Source organism: Typopeltis vanoorti, chromosome 14 (assembly GCF_054136105.1).
Source record: "Typopeltis vanoorti isolate ZY-2024b chromosome 14, IOZ_Tvanoo_1.0, whole genome shotgun sequence".
NCBI lineage: Eukaryota > Metazoa > Arthropoda > Arachnida > Uropygi > Thelyphonidae > Typopeltis > Typopeltis vanoorti.
The window spans coordinates 48892688-48913139 of record NC_143562.1 but is presented as its reverse complement, the minus strand read 5'-3'; the positions used below and the strand labels follow the sequence as shown (position 1 = coordinate 48913139).

Below are 20452 nucleotides of genomic sequence, written 5' to 3'. Positions count from 1 at the left end.
TTATTCTCACGATATTCTTTCCACATCAACTTCTTCTTGTAGATCTCTAGCTTAATAAGGCTTCACATCCATTTCACTCTCAACCTATCTATTCTTCGAACACTAGGGATACATACATTCATATACCGTCTCATTCAAGCACTTTTTCAAAGATTCCCATGCATTGTGACATTTTTTCCATTCAGTAACTGATACCATTGGACCAAAGATAGTATACTTCCAAGTTGGTCATAATTTCCAGCTTTGTAATTTAGCATGTAGCCTGATTTAATCGGAGCTTCAATACAAGTAGATACTTCTCAAGAATAAACAGTATGATTACTGTCACCAATTGGTGGTAAAATTGCCATATTCTTAACAGAGATCCCTTCTGATGCAATGAGCAAATCCAACACTCTTTGACCTCGAATTCCTTCTTTCACATGCGCAACAATTCAATAAATTCCTCTTTTTTCTGATCATGAGATTTCTCTTCTACGCAATCAATGTTTGGAAAATTAAAGTCACCCATAATAATCATTCGCTTGGTACCCATAAGGCTAAATTGGCGATGAATTTCTTCTTCCCCTACAACTGAGCTGCCAGGTCTAGCAACACCCCACTATATATTTCATTCTGTTAACATCCACTTCACACCAAATAGAATCAAACTCATCGCAACATGGAACATTGTTACCCTCATTGTTTTCTTGTATCTCCACCCTAACTGGACTTAAGTCATCTGATATCATTAGTAGCACTCCTCTTCCTCTCCTATCTCTTCTGTCATTTCTAAAAATAGCATATCCGTAACACTCGATCCCACTTACCATATCCGATTCTCATAGCCAGGTTTCACTAATGCCAACAATCTTAGGCCACATCGTATTCGATAAAGCAACAAACTCAACCTCTTTGTTTCTAATGCTCCTGGCATTTGTGTATAGACATAATAAATTACGACCTAGCCTATTCTTATAATTAGATATACAATATATTTGGTCTTGTTCTAGAATTTTCTCTTTTCCCTGCCCAGACATACTTAAAAGGTCCGAACCCAAAGCATATTTTTCCACTCCTTCGCCACATACATAATCCTGTTCAAAGGCATTCATATCTTTATCTCGTTTGTATACCATAACTTTCACACACATTTTCCTCATTACTCCCTTGATGATCTAGTTTCCCTGACTCTCTGCATTAAGTCTCATATCAAGAAGTAATTTTTCCAGGCTTCTGATGCCAAATGAATTCAAGTGAAGGCCATCCTTCTTATACAAATCTTTTCTGCCATCAAACACATCCCACACATCTATAAACGCACATCCATATCTTCTAGATAGCCTGCGCGTGAAATCATTTGCTATCATCGCTCTCCTTCTTCACTCAGTACTATCATATCTAGGTAGTAATCTTACAATTTTTACTCTTTCACATTTCTTTCTCGCTTCTTCAAACAGACCTTTCATATCTTCTCTCATACTATGTTTGTCACCACTTAAATTATTAGTACCTACCAGCACTACCATTTCTTTTACATTTCGTTTTTGGTTTTCAATTACGTTTGTCATATTTTTAGTTTTCGCTCCCGGGAAACTAAAAGTGGTGACTCCCTCGGCAAGCGGAAATTTTAAAATTGAGTCACCATACCATACCATACCATACCATACCATACCATACTAACGGACTTACCTTGTTGTTATCAATATTTTCATTACCAAGTTCAGTATTTTCCTGCCTTTTGTTGTTTTCATCCTTTTTCTAATCCTGTCGAATTTTAAATAAATGTTTTTCCACCTTTTCCAATTCTCTGGTCGATTTCCTAATAATTTCTTTTAACCGAGCTATTTCTAATGTCAGCTTATTATCAGATAAATTATTATCATCACTACAGCAGTCTTTTTGTTCAGGGCAAACGCTCTCCTCAGTAGAAACTTTAGCTTTTAATTTTTCTAATAAAAACTAATAATTTCTCTGATATTATGTTATAAAACACTTTAGTACAATAACTACACTAATAAAACTACAATAATATACTAAAATACACAATTAAATCTAAGAAAATACTTAATAAATCAACAAAAATCACAAATCTCTCAGGAGCTCTCTGACAGTACATTGTGATAGTTATATCATAATAACTATCACAATGAAAATGTTATAAAGATACAAGTACACAAAAAACACGACCACTCACAATGTAACCTCGAATCAATTCCCCCCTTACATCAAATGTTAATATAAGGTTTTATTATTTCTCTTGATTAAATAAAAAGAAAATTCCATCTACCATGCATCTAGCACCGTATTTGTATATAAATCAAACGACACACGTATGGTAAAGATAACATCAGATCTGCGCATGGGCAGATCATACCGTAGAAAGGGTAAAAAAAACCACTTAATGTCTTTCCTAAAGATTTGGAGGTAATAGTTATTAAAGAAAACAATATCACTTTCGCTGATTCAAGAAACAGAAGTGGGTGCAATGGAAAAGGAAAATCATAAGTTTGTTCCGAAATCCGAATAGATGATGGGTTGCTTAAATGTCACAATAAATAGTATGCCTTAGTTTTTATACACATAAAAATATAAAGAATCTCCTTGCTCACTTTACTCCCTATAGAGAACAGGTGAAGTGGTTTTACCCCTGGCTAACTTTTGAAGATGGATGGGGGGGGGGGAAGCTTAATCACCATCGATGGCCAATCAGCGATAGATGGCCCAAGGTTATCACTAATCAAAAATGACATCTGGTGAAGATAGGCGCTGCCATTTCTTAGTCCTTCACCTTAATGCAGTATAATAATGCCTGAAACAGTCCATGTTCTACGATCAATTTTCTTTAGTTTACAGAAAGATTCCACTTCAGGATTCCTAGCGCTATTGATACAAATGCCATTTCTATGGGGTAAAAGAGGCCTTGTTGTTATATACTATGTACGTTATGTATAATTTATACACAAAATAATATAATATACTTTATTTTTATATAAATATAGGTTATACGCTTTGAGTCTACATTAGCCTTTATTCCAAGAACACGTAATAAGCAAAACCATTTAAGCCCACTTTAAATGTTAACTGTACTTCGAAATGGTGCATTTCTAATTAAATATGATAAATAAAAATTCACTAAATTTGAACAAATCCTATATTTACCACAGATAACATCTAGAGTATACGCGCTGATTAATGGGATGACATCAATCCACTCTTCTTTAGTTGCAGCATTCAAATTTTCAAGCAGGATCGAAGATTGCTCATTAAATATTTGTACAAAACTTTCAAGTATAGTGAAGTGGAATGCAGGGGTTAACATCTTTCGTCTGGCTTTCCACTTTTCGCCATAACTGTAAACAAAACCGATCACAGTGGATTAGAACAGTGGTCTCCAAACTTTTTTGATCGCGTACCCACAAGACAAAACAAATAAATAGCACGTACCCAATTGATTGAGCAAAAATCTATTGTAATAAGTATTATAAAGAGGAAATATGCCTTGTATCATCACATAATAATTAAAAACGTTAGATATTTTTACATATTATTTTTATTATTAACAGCTTACAAACATATTTATTACAATATTTAATGTGAACAATGACCTTTCATTTCTTTCATAATTTGTTGAAATTCTGATTTGATGGCTTCTGATACTGCGATACGTTGCTCCTTTAAATTATTTGCAATGAATTCTATACGTCTACCAATAGTATTTGCTGATAAGGGAATACATTTTAGTTTATCTGCATATTCTTTTCCATGGATTATTTCTACCATTTTTATGGCGGTTGGGAGTACCAGTGTTTCCCCAATGGTGTGTGGCTTTTGGTCTTTTGCAATTAAGAATGCAACTTCAAGAGATGCCTCCAAATATTTATCGTTAATTTTAGTGAATGTTTTTAAGTTGTTGGATTGAGAATTATATGTCTTCAAACATCTTTCAAAGAATTGTAAAGATTTGTGTTCATGTTCAGGATGTTTAGTTTTTAAGTGTCTTACTAATAATGATGGTTTCATACTTCCATTACATAGCGCCTCAGGACACAATACACATGTAGGACGAGGATGCTCTTTTATTGACATGACATGACATGACATGACAAAACATGATAGATCTGCATGGACAATTATGTGTGCAATGTCGCCCAATGTGCGCTGCTCGCAAATTCAGGTTTACAGAATCTTTATAACGTCTTTGAAAGTAAGAATTGATGAAAGAAAGTAATATAATAATATTACTTTCTTTCATCAATTAAACATATATATTAGATATATGTTTAATTGATGAAAGAAAGTAATATTATTTATGTTTAATTAATTACTTAATTTTTTTCTATCAATATAAAACTTTTCTTGACGTACCCCACACGTATCGACTCGCGAACCCCCTGGTGTACGCGTACCACATTTTGGAGGCGCCACTGGATTAGAAAGCAAATTGCATACGTTATTTGAATGTAATGATCGTATTATGTTAGAAGTAAGGAATGTTATTTTGGTTATTTTGTGGTATTATATTACAAATGGCTTCCTTGAAGTAAATTCATTCATTTATTTTGATAAATGAATGAATTTAATTCAATATAAATGACATTTGTATATATAACTAAGGAGTTCTCGTTAGGAGAGAGAGAGAGAGAGAGAGAGTGTGTGTGTACAGGTTCAATTTGTGCTGCTGTTGTGTGTAGTGTATTTCCTTGTATTGGAATTGGTGCTTATTTCTTCTTAATAATGGAGGATATAATATTAGTGTATCTCGAATAATTATCTGTATTTCTTTCTTGCTTGTCTATCTATTTTACAAGAGCAAACCCTACTTTTATTGAATGAAAAAGATTACTCTTTCATATTAGACAGATAAACTCTCCTTCAAATGCAAATCCATATAAAAGTTCTTCGACTGCACACAGGATGCGAATCAAAGAATCAATATCGCTAATGCACCTTCCTATTTGGAATAGAAATGCAATACTTGCTTGAAAGAATCTATCCAGTTGTTGTGACGCAGAGTACTTCGTATAGAAGGAAGAAATAATAGCATTAGTGGTGTGTTACTCAAAGGGTTAGAGAGTTAATATGAGAGATAATGAGATAATATCATAAGCTAATTTTTTGCAAGAAGTTCTTGACACCTATCACAAACTGCATAATACTATTATAGGAATTACCGATTAACTGAATTAGTCGTCTAGAATTCCTATATACAATCATTTCATCTTGGAAATGGAATTAAGAGTAACTTTACAAACAATAATTAGAAATCATTAGAGGTTGCTAGTTCAAGATGGCAGGCGTTGATTCTGCGATAGACAGTTAATTAAGAGGCAATGTTGTTGTTGTACTGGCACTCCATGGAGAGCGAAGACTCATGGCAAGAGACCCAAACTAGTTCCACAATCTATTATATACCTCTCGTTGAAACGATTAACAGAAAAAACACTCATATCTGATTCTGGCAGTCCACTCATCACTCATTCACAGATTAGTTATCATCTGATTATTAGGTCTAACAAATTACGTCTAAAACTCCTGTCCACTCCTAACAGGAGATGGACAGGAGTTTTATTTGAAGATTAATTTGTTATATTTCAAGGTTAGTTCCGAGCATATATATAAGATAGCAAATATTTGCTGCAGTCAGAAGAAAGAAGAAGATTCACAGAAAGTTTATAAAAACGACAGTACAGAAAGGATGTAGAATAACTACAAGAAGTTCATGTTTACTGTTATTGAAATATATATATATATATATATGGAAAGGTTTTCACGAATGATTATAGAAGTGATGAAAGTAATGCATAACTGGTTGTTCTTCTGGGTGGAATATTGGTTAATTATATGTATATATAATGATTATCTAATTTGAAACTGTTAAAAATTCTCGTGTATGAAAAGAATAAAATGGAAATAAAATAAAATTAAAATTAAAAAAGAGTATATGAATGAGAGTGAGAAGATTAGCTGAGAGAATACACAGGAGCCAATACAATCTACTCTGTCTTAAATTTCGTAGTACGCATATAATTGTTGGCTCAGTAATAATCAGTTACAAATATTGGTTCATCTATTGTCAATTTATTTTATATATTTATTTAGCACATTGATCCCAAACCGTGGGTTGGGGATGTGGGAACCTACTACAGTTTGATGCTACTCTGGTCTATTCCCTTGAATTATTAAAACTGATTTTGTTATATCTATCACTTTACTAATGCAGCAGTACCAACTGGTGAATATTTGATATCCTCCTTTAAACATTTTACAAAAATATTAGATGTTACTCATCTAACATTCCTTCTAGTAAAGTAATTATTTGCTGGCTGAGAGTTTAATATTCATAAAATCTCAGATGACAAATGTTTTCTTTTATAAAACAATTTCCAGTTGCAGTTTGAAAATGAATCTAAATGTTTTTTTAATTGAAAAAAATTTAGATTTAATATTTGTTCAATTGAAATCTAACAGAATAATACATAATTCTAATTGCACTCCAAACAAGATATCTTTCTGATAAATGACCCTGCTAAGCTTGTGATATTATTTTACATCTTATCAATTTGAAATCCAAAATAGTACATGTTCCCAGGTATCATGAGATAACCAAGTTAAATTGTACTACTTTTTCAATATTATATGTTGATATAATCCAACAAAGACTGTAAAACTATTGGATATTAATAACCTAGATTAGATAATCCAGGAATTCATTCGTTTAGACATCACATTTGTACTTTTTCAAACCAACTCAGGCCGCCTCCTGTACACAGTAACACACCGACCAGTGGAATTCATTGAGAAACTAAAGAAATTCGTAAGACATCTATGTTCAGTTAGCAGACTACTGTTTAGAGATTATTCAAAATTCTCCGATAGATATATGACATTCTCGGCAAACCACGAGAGACGCAAATCACTTAACTCTCCAACTCATTGAAGACTTCCCCTTAAACGCTAATTTTTGCTTCTTGTTGTCTGTCGATTGAGGGGTTTCTCTCAATCAGGTTTGGATATCATCAGCATCTAATTTGCAACATTTTATTCATTCAGCAGGTTATTACATATTTGCCATGTTCCAGTAAATCTATGCAGTTGTCTACTTCCCAAGTGGTAATTCTATCAATAATATTATGAATATGGATTTGGTGTAGCATGAACTAGCGTTATGAATGACAATGACCTTTCAAATTTCAAATCAAAATAGTGCTCGATACAATCCCCTTCCATTCTTATAGAAGAACAATAGTGAGGGGTGACGTTGGGCAGTAAGGAGTGATTCGAAGTCGGCGTTCTATTATATCCCACTGGTGCTCGATGGGGTTAAGATCAGCGCTCGGTGCAAGACATTGTTTAATGAGATGGATGTTGAAGAACATCAATTCCTTGTCTTTTGAGGGAGGACAATGTCGTTTTTATACTTGAAAGCGCCTTCAGCAAACTGTTGCCATAAATCTGAAACATAGAATTGTATAGACTGGCTTTATAGGCCTCAGTGTTAAGAATCATAATCACTAAAACTAGGGGGGGAAATAAAAGATAACCCAGATCATGATGTCTCGTCCATCAGACTTCACACACTTTGCCCAACGTTCTCCTGGCAACCGCAAAATCCAGACCGATAGTTCCATTGGTCTGAATTTTGGACCAATTGGACAAATACCGTCCAATAGCTCTTCGCTTCGCTATTGGACTACCGTCTTAATTTCACTCCATCTGCATGCTTGGCGTCGCGCTTGCTGATATTGGCTTGTGTGCTGGTTGCACGGCCATAGAAATCCACGTTTTGCAGCTCCCGGTAAATTGTTGTGGAGTTGACGTTACTAGTTGCACAGAGGCATGGAATTCTTGAGGGAATATTTCAACCGAGAACAAGCTATTTTTTCTCACCGTGTTCTTCAATAAGGTCTTTAAAGTCAGTACATAGTCGTATCAAATTCTAAAGGGGGGTGACAGAATATTTTTGATTAGAAAGTGTATGCGTATATGACCAATGTATTCTGGATTTCAAATACTACTTTATCACGACAAATTGTCACAGTGAGTGATTTAAGTATATCAAATACAAACTGCAGTTAAATAACGCATGAATTATGTTTTATCTGAAATGTTTTGTAAAATTCTTCAGATTTTCATTAATTAATTTTTCAGAGATAAAAAGAGAGAGATTCTTACCTAGTCAGTAAACCTGTGTTCAGCCATGGTTTGAGCAATGAGTAATCGACTGATTTTCTTGTGAGAGTTCTGGAGCTCAGAAGGGTCTGCAATAGAAGATGAAGAATGTCACGTGATTTTTGTAGAAAGTATATTGCTTATTCCTGAGTAAACAATAAACACTACATTCGAAAAAGAAAGAGGAAGAATCATAATAAAAAGATTTAAGACTAATTTTTATTTATTTATTTATGTGGAAGATATTCCCAGTTCTGCTAATAATCTGCTATTGCGCCTCGGAAGAAACTCAAACAAAAGTATTTCCATCCGAAAGAACAAATGTTGCAGCCCCTTGGGACCGAATTATGATCGACAGTTAAAACTTATGACATAGACAGTCATGATTCCTGTACACCTGATAATATTGTATTTAGATCAACAGATTTCTTTTATTTCAGATGAATATAGTTAATGGTATATACATTATTAGTTTAATAATATAAGTTGATTCGAGGAATATTTTGGCCGTAGAAATATTAGATTGGTTTGGTTTGTGCATATTCGTTGGTCGACTGCATAGTATACCAGTTCTCCAAGCAATAGGCAGTGGATTTCAGTTCTCGCCACGGGTATGGGTGCTTGTAATCATCTTATGAATTCTGGGTAGAAAATACAAACGCAACGCTATCACTTCTACTAACCGACATTTCACTCCCAAAACTCTATGGCGTACTGGAGTGATCATACAGCTTTCTACCAGAAACTTGAAATTTTAAAAAATAAAGTAAATAGTAAATTTTCTGTAAGTTAGTGGTGTCTCTTCCACACGTAAGTAAATTTCCTCTTTGCCTCCGTCAGAATAATACACTCTCAAACGCATATTGCTCATTCACAATAGGCAATATGCAATATGTAATCCATATTGCATGTCTAGCTGTGCCTTTCTCTCTCTCTCTCTCTCTCTCTCTCTCTCTCTCGCTCGCTCTGCACCATCTACAGCCCTTTGTACATTGGGCCGAAGATAAATTTTATTGCTTTTAATTTGAAAATAAACACATTTATAAATTGATGAATGGGTAACATAGCTATTTAAGATAACAATCATAACATCACAGGCTGTTTGCTGAGAACGAAAGCAAATTATATGTGAAAAGAAGTATGTTTTCCATATGAAGTTCATATAATGTAATTCACTTTGAAATCAAATTTTGTCTTCTTTTATTGGGAAATTCCCTTTTATATTCAAGGTCTTCTAACTAAACAGAGGGATGACCTCGTTACAAACTCAGGCAACAAAAGGCACTCGATGCGGTTTGTCTAGAAAGGACAAATCAACTGAGCACAAATCAAACCTGTATTTCCAATTTTTTTCCTAGAAATAAATCAGGAAACTAAGGAAAGAAAGTGATGAAATTTGACTACAAGTTGATCAAAAGGTCCATTCATCGTTGCTTTACTAGTACACTAAAGTACTCTCTTTTATACCCACACACATGCTTTTTAATTTATACTTAAATATTAGCCTCAACGGTGTTTCATTGCACAGTAACTTGGTGTCATAGAAATTAATTAATACTATATTAGAACTTTTAATATTGTCTGAGTATGCTTCACGATCATATCTTTCAATTCCCTGCCCAGTTTCCAGTGCATTCACTGTCCAGTTTGTATGGGTCATCTGAGTGAACACGTGTTTTAGATAGTGAAAATTGTGCAATCCCCAATATCAGATATGCTAAGGTCCATTGATTGGAAAGACCAATGTTAGTTTCCTTCGTATCCTAGACAGTATTTCAACTCTCGGTCTTCACAAAGAGGCCGTCATCTTTATTATCAACGGAGTTACAGAGGCTATTCTATAAGAAAATATGATATTCTACTCGTAAGTGAAAATAAAGATTCAGAACTGGCAATGGATAAATAGAGCACTCTACTTATAATTCGCACTATTATATGCATACTTTAGAATTGAAGGTGCTGTATATAGGGGCCACAAAATCAAATTGACCCGACACTTTATACTACAAAATTTTACTTGTTTTATGTTTCATTATTTTATCATTTTATACTTCAAAAGATCATTTGGTACTCAGTCTGCAATTTTCTTTTTCATATCTCATATATCACAATTATCCAATCACATCAATGATTAAACAATAAATGAAATACATATATCTTTCTGAGTCATGGTTGGAGAAGATTTCAATTACGTGAGAACCATTATAAATATAACATTATTAAATAATACGAATATAAATAGCAGCATTAATTTGATGGAAAATATAAATTAATATATTAATTTATGTTACCCAAATGGCCCTTTACATGACACACATTTTTCTATGTTCTCTTAAGATCGTAAATATTTTCTTTAGAAAGTTATTTGGTTTTCAATAAAATAATATTCTGTTTTGTATAGACTTCACGTACTCGCCACGTGTAAGTGAGAGCTTGATCTAATTAAAATGTGAGAAGAATCACTCTTACATTTTCTGTTGATCAGAAAATGTAAGAGTGATTCTTACATTTTCTGGTTATGATTTATCTGCTATCTGATGAAACTCACTTACCTTTATTTACAGTAATAAATCAAAGGTTATACAAACAAGGAATTCGTGATTAATATATTTTCATTTAATAAAATTCTTGTAGGAATTATGAACGTGAAAATGAAATTCATAACGACATACAAATAGTTTAGAAATGCTAATGAATATCATTAAGTCAGTGCTATTTTTTAGAACGCTCAATTTTATGGCTTACATACATCTTATTGTTCAATACATTTACTATAAAAACTTTATAACCATATTTTTAGAATTTTAAATTACTTTTATGGTTATACATTAACACATTTTTTTCCGATGTGCATAAATTTCTCGGGCAAATTGCATATCCAGTCGGAACTCGTTTGCATGCATATCACATCCCTTCCCTGTTTCAGGGGTACATTTGTAAAATGTTAAATGTATATGCCATGCCACTTGGTACAGAGTGTATATACTTCGGTAGAATTTTATTTCTAAAATACGTAGTTTTTTAAGTTCTTAATCTTTATAAAGTCTTGAGTTTAATGTTATGCTAATTCAAGTCTTCAAAAGTTGCTTTTGTAAATAAGCAATACATAAATTAGTAGGTTACTGCACCTAGTAAAATTCATATGAAGGAACAAATCTTGTAAGTGGCCAATCATTACAAGTCTAGCTTTACAATAACCAATTATCTAAAACGTGATTTTCATAGCATACATTTTAGAGCGAGGACAACCTTATAATTTCAATACTGTTAAATTCACTCCCTGAATTTCGTCGCAAGACATTTCTCACACATCTTTCCACAACTTTCTTATAACTTAAACAGACTTATTAGATGAAGCTTGTTTACATTATGAAATATGACTCTTATTTCACGCATATTACTAATACGCTTTTCTCATATCTCTTAACACTTACTTCTGCTAGTTTCCAGTCAGTCACCACTACAACAGGAATAAAGAAAGTCCAAAACACAATCAACTTTTGTTTCATGAACCTCTTGAAGATTCGCAGCATTTCCTCTGTTACAACTGTTAGATATAAAAAGTTATTATGAACATGTAATATGAAAATTAATTATTTAGAACAAAATAGAAAGGTCACACACACACACACAAAAAAAAAAACGAAATTCATTCATTAGATTTTCCGTGTTTTTTTTTTTTACAAAATATTATCTATTTAATTTATTCACTTATTATAAAGGATTGCAGTGATGCTTTTATATTGTTACGTGAAGAGAAATAATATTTAGTAAAGCACTCCACTTAACGCTGTCCCATTTATTACTGTTCTCTTCCATTATACCCCAAATAACGAAAAACAGAACAGTGATTAATAGGACAGCGTTAAGTGGAATGTATTACTGTATATTATTTTTAATACATGATCAGCATTTTCACAGATTGTCTGGCAAATGCAGACAATAAGAAATTCTGCAACTAGCAACACAACTTAATGCAACCAAAGAATCAGGGAGTAATTTCGGAAAACAAGTCCGTACGAAGTTCCGAGAGGCGCCGTAGCACGCCACTTCTAAAATATAATATAATTAATGACTCTATGAACAAGTTTGTCCTCTTTCCCCTTCATTCCATCTACCCTTTTGCTGTAGAAGAACCTGCCTCACGAAACATTGCCCGACAGGTAAATGTTTGTAAATAGATAAATAAATTAAAATTAATACATCTCGTATATTGCCTAAAAAATTAGAAGTCTGAAGAAATATGGAAAATAAATAAAAATAACGAAATGCGCAACATATTATCATGTGATTATGACAAAGAAGATTGAAACTATTGAAACAGCGTCATTAAATATAAAGAATGAAGAATATTGTCTGTACTCACAAGCATGAAACGTAAGCTTTCCACAATTCCTGTAACATCTGTAATAATAATCCATGTTTCCTATTAAAAAATGTCGAGGAGGTCCAGGTAAGCTTAAAAGTGCTTTGTTACGTTGATATAGAAATATATATAATCCTGTTGCAAAACACAAGATCAAAATAATTGCGGGGTTTGCATTGTTCAACAGGTAAATTTGTTTGATATTATCCAATATTGTTTTATCGTCTACTTCATCCAAAACCGTAGAATTTTTCATCTTTAGTTAGCAAAATTACTTCGCAAATATAACGTACACCGACTTAAAAGTGTTTATTCAGCGGACTGGATACGACTGTGATATTGAAACAAATTTCAGCGAATGAAAACAGGAGAAAATCGGTCAGTTCGCTTAAAAATATATTCCTCGAAAAACACATTTCTGTTGACTGTTCACAAAGATTTCAAATTTATATTCATCTATAATCCTAGAATTTTTCCTTAATTTAATTAAGGTGAAAAATGTAATCTTGGGGATTGATCATATGAAACGGTTGTGACCTTGGCACCAAGTTCCGCGAATGAAAATTCACGAGAAAATCATCGCTTTGTTTAAGTTTTTCGTTATATTTTGTTTGCTCCACAGCGTGTTTAAACAAGTGATTTGGAAAATCTTCAAGGATAACTTCATTTGCGTTCTCGTTAATCTAGATCTAGAATTTAGATTGTTAACGTTTCAGCAGTCAGTTAATGTAGAGATTCCTCTACATTAACTATTTGCTGAAAACACAAAAAACAAAATACACGAATAATGCGTTCCACAGAAACTAACATTGAATATTTTCCTTATTGCAATATCATTTATGAAAGTTTAAGAGCTTTTAATATTAGTATTTTAATTTGATTTATTTTATTTACGCCTCCATTACATCTTTCCACTACTTGTGTATAGGAAATATATGATTCTAGATAACTTGAACCTTGGTATCTCTTCTGTTTCTGGACCCGCTGGTGCACTGCGGTGGGCCCAATTCACCAAAGAGCACAGTGGATGACCTTCCCTGACAATGTGAACCGCTGTACTCTGTGGTGAAGTAAGCCTGACACTGGACAGAGCTACTGCTGAGTAATGAGTTAAAAGACCCTTTGGATTCCAAATTGTTGGGTGATCTAAGGGATCTAACGAGAGTTCTTGGAGTGGTAATCCAGCACTTAAACAAGTTGTAAGTTTAACGCTTTCTTTGCATACACTTTGATAAAAAAATAGACAAGATTATAATTTCATGGTAGGTCTAATAGAATAATATTATCATTAAATTTGAATACTTTTGGATTATAGGACTTAAGAAATAGCTTGAATAAAATGTTATTCCAAAAGACAGAAGAAGAGAAAATGACGAAAGAGAAAGAAAGTCCTGTTCTTTGAGTCTGAAGTGATCAGATGCTGCACGTGTTGCACTAACAGGAACGTGTAAGATTGTCGATATGGCTCTGCCAAGTAGTAACTATTGAAAGAGAACAAGTCAGGGAACAGAAACTGAAGGACAGTTAATCATCGGAATACCCTTGTAAGCACATCTGCCGACTTCTTGACAGAGATTCAAGAATCATCATTATTATTATTATTATTATTATTATTATTATTATTATTATTATTATTATTATTATTATTATTATTATTATTAATACACCTCCAGGAAGTCCAAGGACTCATCCAGGGAGAGCGTGCCAAGAGCATCGAACGAATGACCCCTTCGAACTACTAACCGCACTCAAACTTGCTTAACTTTTTGCGAGTGATTAGTAGCAGAGGCTCTAACAATCGACCAGACTTTGCTGGCAATACAGTATGTCGCAAAAAATACAGTACTGAATAATTACAATGACACACGTTATGCAGTAAACCAGTTTATTAACAAAGAAATATATGTGCATATGACGATATGTGCATCGACAATTATCTGTGGCACATTGGACGAATAAAGACAAGTTTCGTAGAGCATGCGAAGATTCTCAGTCATCGTGGAGAACAAGAGTTGGAACCTCTGCTGGACATGTCGTGTGATTTTATTCCTTAGTTCATCAAGGTATGAAGGCGGGTCATGGTGGAAAACTCACTCTTTCAACATTCCCCGAACGAAGGCATGAAGTGATGTGACATCAGGAGAGCGTGAAGGGTATGAGAATTCTGTGAACCTCGAAGTGAGCTTCCTGGAGAAGTGTTCTTATAAAGAGGCTCACTCGAATGTTTTTTGCAGGACACATCCTATGCAAATCCTCGGTCAACAGAGCTAACACATTCTCGATGTGCATTCACTACTCAAGGTCACGGTTACGCCGCCTTCTTCATTGAAGTAGGGCTCAAGGGCTCACAGCATGCGGTTACCTTCTAGCTCTGAAAAGGTTTCTCTTGGACAAATTCATTTCTAGAGAAACTAAGAAATCTGGAAGTTCGTATGTTTACATGACAACTTAGAATGGAATTGCGCTTCGCTCGAGAACATTATGGAGGACGGACGAATCTTCATAGACATTGGACAGCACATATGCACAATATTCCTGCCGTGCAGCGTAATCCGTAGCTGTTAAAAATTGCCCACCTGAATGACATACGAAAAACACACCCAACTCCTTAAGGATTCTCTGTAGTGAATGCCCAGGTATCCCAAATTTTACCGCTGTTCGGCGTTTACGTTTTTCTGATAAGGTACCACTTTCTTCAGCACACGTCCGTATTCTGATTAGTGTTAATAGTATGTAGTCACCCCGAATGCTCCTTGCATTGCGGCAAAACACTCGCGGTACGTCGGAACCTCTGAATAAGGAAATGATGACAATATTGTTTGGGTCACGCATATGGAAACGACGAATAAACTGCTCTCAAATATGATGTAGGCTTCGACCATTTGCTCTACCCTCTCCGTGTGAACGAATATTATGCTCAAAAATAAATTTCTCTTCTTCCAACGTCAACACCATTGATACAGCAAAATGTATCACTGCTCTTCTACACATGCTCTTCTAGTAATATCAATGCTGTAGAACGGCATATGTCATGGCGCCTATACTGAAAAGGATGTCGAAATTCACTACCATTTTTTTTTTTTTTGCACCATACCGTATAAATCGGTTTCATCTGCAATAAATCGAGTATTAGAGACTACACTTAGAATAATTCCAGTTATAGCAACAGTTGCTAGATATAGTCCGTTTCAGCTAGTAAAGGAAATGTAATTATTCAGAAATAAATAACAAATGTGAAGAAATGGATGAACATATGACTGTAGAATGTTCCATGCGATGATTTTTGAGGTCTGGAGATGTGACCTTTTTTCTTTTTTTTTTTTCAATCAAACTTTATTATTTATAAATAATATTTATAATACATTACATGAACACAATTGTGCATAACAGCTACTTGCAGGTCCATAATATTTTTTTAAATAATAATAATTGCTTACAACATATATTATTATAATATTAACAGTAATAATTATTACAGATTTTTTAATATTTTTACGGTATGTATATATATTAATAATAGATGCAATTTCTCTATATAATAATTTTTAATAATACGTTTTCTATTATTATCACACAGAGTATTTACATGTATTCAATTAAGACAATACATTTTCTGATCTGTACAAAATTCTGTACACAGCTCAGAGCACCTTAATTTTTTTTTTAATATTTCTTCTTTGAATATAAATACACATAATTTTTATTTCATATCAATGTCACCATTTATTATTATACACCGTATTAGTATAAACATTACACTAATTTTCAGTCTATGATTATGAGGATTAGTTGATTGAGGCTGGTTAGCTTTTATGAAGAGAGTAGAATTAGCCTTCGCTATTTATAATGTTTGGTACTGTGTATAGATGGAATGTAGGTGTTGGATGCTGGTTATTTGTGGTGTGTATATAATTGTTAATGCTATATTAACTGTGTTGGTATAGTTTCCAGCGTTCGTGCTTTAATGTTTTATAGTTATCTATGTGTTTTAAATTTCTTGGTAGGTTGTTGAGTAGCGTGGGTATCAGATGTGATCTCATAAAGGAACCGCATGAGTTTTTGAAGGATCGAGGGATGTAAACAGTTTGTTGTGGGGCGTGTTATGCGATGTGTCTTTGTTGTTACGATAGTTGATGCTGAAGTAATTCCTTAGTAACATTATGTAATGTTTCAGATTTTTAATGCTCAGGACTCTGTGTATCGTATCGGAACCATAAGCGGTTCGGATATTGGCTGTTGTAAGTAAGTCTCCAAATAATTGTTATATAGGAGTTTTTATGTTAGATGGAATCATGTCTTTTACTTGGAAGAGTTTTGCTGCGATGATGCGGAGTTTAGCATGTAGGTATTCTATATATTTTGCCTATTTAACGTGGCAATCTATGTAAAGGCCAAGGTATTTTGCATGTGTTACGGGTTTGATTTCAAGACATTGCCAGTTATTTTATTGTTAATGGGGCCGTACGTGTGACAGTGTAGTGATAGTGGTGTGGGGCACATGATTCTTGTGTTGTCTATTATCAACATCTCTGTTTGGGTGCCGTTGATTAGAATTCCGTTTTGGCAGGAAGTATGTTGTGATTTCATTTAGGTCTTTTTGAGCTTTGGAAAGAGCTGTGTTGATGTCTGTGTGGATTGGTAGTGTGGTATCACCTGCATTCTGAAATATTTGACTTCTTATGGCCATGTTATGAACATCGTTAATGTATATGTTGAATAGAGTGGGTGATAATATGGCGCCTTGAGGGACACTTTGCTTTATTTGTATACCCCAGCTGTAATGTGTGCCTATTTTTGTTACTTGTGTTCTCTTTGTGAGATGGTTCCTGAACCACGTATGCATGGGGGTGGGGGGGGGGGGGGGTGGGGGGGGGGGGGGGTGGGGGGGGGGGGGGGTGGGGGGGGGGGGGGGTGGGGGGGGGGGGGGGTGGGGGGGGGGGGGGGTGGGGGGGGGGGGGGGTGGGGGGGGGGGGGGGTGGGGGGGGGGGGGGGTGGGGGGGGGGGGGGGTGGGGGGGGGGGGGGGTGGGGGGGGGGGGGGGTGGGGGGGGGGGGGGGTGGGGGGGGGGGGGGGTGGGGGGGGGGGGGGGTGGGGGGGGGGGGGGGTGGGGGGGGGGGGGGGTGGGGGGGGGGGGGGGTGGGGGGGGGGGGGGGTGGGGGGGGGGGGGGGTGGGGGGGGGGGGGGGTGGGGGGGGGGGGGGGTGGGGGGGGGGGGGGGTGGGGGGGGGGGGGGGTGGGGGGGGGGGGGGGTGGGGGGGGGGGGGGGTGGGGGGGGGGGGGGGTGGGGGGGGGGGGGGGTGGGGGGGGGGGGGGGTGGGGGGGGGGGGGGGTGGGGGGGGGGGGGGCGGTGAGTGCGGTGGGTTATCCAATGCGGGTAGCACTTGAAGTAGCTTCCCTGTGCTTCCATATCAGTGTGGTATTATCACTGATTACACTGGCCAACAAAAAAAAAAATTTCTGCTGATTATGATCTGACACTTGTTTTTTATTATATTCTGACACTAATTTGGGTGCGCAGATTTCAAATATCAAACCCATTTTTCTCTATCACGTCAGGTTTTTCCTCTATGACAATTTATTTTTGTTAATTTGTAAGTTTTTGATAGTTTTTAATGAGGCAGTGCTATTTAGAGGATCAAAAAATCGATTTTTTAATATTATTTTCTAAACGTATGTACTTTTAAAAATCTGTTCCTAACTTTTCATCAAGAAATTCGAAAAATTCCCGAAGATATAGCCTATTATTCAAAGCGGTGCGCAGATCAGAATCGGAACGCTCACCGCTCTCGCTTGTTAGTAAACGAATAAATGCGTAAGAACCTGCAACGACACGTCTGGCGCTTTGAATGCGAGAGAGGCCTATAACCGACAGCCCTTGTTCCTGAGTGCCTCTTATGTTGATTCCGTTATCGTATTCTTATAAAATAAATTTAGATACATATTAAGATGCATTTATAAATATAATGGTAAATAAAAATACACCATAGAATGCGAAGTATATAATTTCAATCCCAGAGCGATGAGTCTAGTCATGTGCTTCCAAGAGAACAAACGTGCCTCAAAGTAGCATGAACTGCGTTAGAGGAGATCCTGTTTGGATTTTCAAAAGCAGGATACGTGAATAGGAGAAATATCTGAAGAAAAGGAAGAAATTCACTCATCATAACAACATACTTGCAAAAACGAAATATAAATTCTAAAGTGTAATAATATTCTTTAACTGAAAAGCAACCAATAAATTTAATATTATATACCTTAATATGTAAATAATAATTATTGTTATTCTATTATATATACTAATGTAGTATTATACATAATCAAAAAATATTTCCTGTCAAGAGATGGCAGCACTATATGATACTATTCAGAAACAGTCATACCAATGCAGTTTATTTATGTAATATTAATGTACTATTCTAGAATACAATAATAAAACTATACTGGACATTACTGTTCTGTTATATTAATTACACTGGCCAACAAAAAAAATTTTTTTCTGTTGATTATGATCTGACACTTGTGTTTTACTAATTTGGGTGTGCTGATTTCAAATCCATTTTTTCTCTATTACGTCAGGTTTTTCCTCTATGGCATTTTCTTTTTGCTAATTTGTAAGTTTTTGATAGTTCAAAAACATCGATTTTTTAAAATTATTTTATAAAAGTATGTACTTTTAAAAATCTGTTCTTAACTTTTTATCAAGACATTCGAAAAATTCCCGAAGATATAGCCTATTATTCAAAGCGATGCGCAGATCAGAATCGGAACGCTCACCGCTCTCGCTTGTTAGTAAACGAATAAATGCGTAAGAACCTGCAACGTCACGTTTGGCGCTTTGAATGCGAGAGAGAGGCCGATATCCGACCTAATACATTTAGGTGATGAAAAGTAGGCGATGACAACTGCCTAAAACAAATGAATGCTATATGCGTCATAGCGGACAAAGAACGATCGAAATCAGTCAATCGTTAATCGATCGTGAAAGTATGATGAGCGCTTAGTGCGTTTAAATAAAGTCTGTAGGGGTTTTGTTGTCTTGTTAATTGCATGTTAGTCGGCAGTGAAGAAAATACATCATGTCTACTACTCGAAAATGTGTCAATAGTGTAGATTCCATCTGCTACATTTGTGGCAGCTTTACTGTTCCCAGTCAAAGGACAAATATAACTGATTTCGTTAAGAAAGTGTACTTTGCATACTTTGACGTAAAACTTGCAGATGAGGACAATTTATGGGCTTCAAATAACGTGTGTAAGTCATGAGTAGAAAATTTACGACAGTGGAGCAAGGGAAAACGCCCAAAATTAGCTTTTGGCATTCCAATGATTTGGCGTGAACCGAAAAATCACGTGGATGATTTCTATTTTTGTTTAGTTCAGGTTTCTGGTTATAATAAGAAGAATAAGAAAAAATTGTGTATCCAAATCTCGACTCAGCAATTCGGCCAGTTGCTCATTCCAATGAAATAGCCGTGCCAATTTATAAAGGACTTCTTTCACTTGAGAACGAGTATGATTGGGATATGCCAGATGTTCTTGAGGAGCAAGACCCGGATGTTGATTTAGACAATGAAAATTTAATTTCTAGTTCTGGACCGCAACGTTTTACTCAAGCAGAATTGAATGACTTAGTAAGAGATTTGGGCCTATCAAAGGAATCATCGGAATTGTTAGCTTCAAGATTAAATGAAAAAAAAAACGTACTGGAGCAAGATACGAAGATAACTTTTTATCGTAGCAGGGAAAGTAATCTTGTAAAATATTTTAAACACGAGTGTTTAAAATATTGTACAAGAGGTTTGTTTACTGTAACAATGTGTCAGGTTTACTAACTGAAATGAGTGTTGTACAATATCATCCAAATGAGTGGCGTTTATTTATCGACAGTTCAAGCAGAAGTCTCAAGTGTGTCTTACTACACGATGGGAATGTATATGG

General features: G+C 35.3%; 2 protein-coding genes across 2 annotated transcripts in view; one reads left to right on the top strand and one right to left on the bottom strand.

Moving 5' to 3' along the window:
- Positions 1-11970, bottom strand: part of LOC150099443 (cytochrome P450 4c3-like) — a 28988-nt gene extending 17018 nt beyond the window's left edge. Inside the window, exons 1-4 of the mRNA XM_090404356.1 lie at positions 11958-11970; positions 11586-11698; positions 8155-8240; positions 3116-3332 (exon numbers count right to left, since the gene is read on the bottom strand). Coding sequence (XP_090260482.1) covers positions 3116-3332; positions 8155-8240; positions 11586-11698; positions 11958-11970 — 429 coding nt within the window. The remainder of the gene's footprint in view (positions 1-3115; positions 3333-8154; positions 8241-11585; positions 11699-11957) is intronic.
- Positions 11971-12125: 155 nt separating this feature from the next.
- Positions 12126-20452, top strand: part of LOC150099442 (cytochrome P450 4g1-like) — a 135208-nt gene continuing 126881 nt past the window's right edge. The window contains exon 1 of the mRNA XM_090404355.1: positions 12126-12314. Within this exon, the coding sequence (XP_090260481.1) occupies positions 12126-12314 (189 nt within the window). The remainder of the gene's footprint in view (positions 12315-20452) is intronic.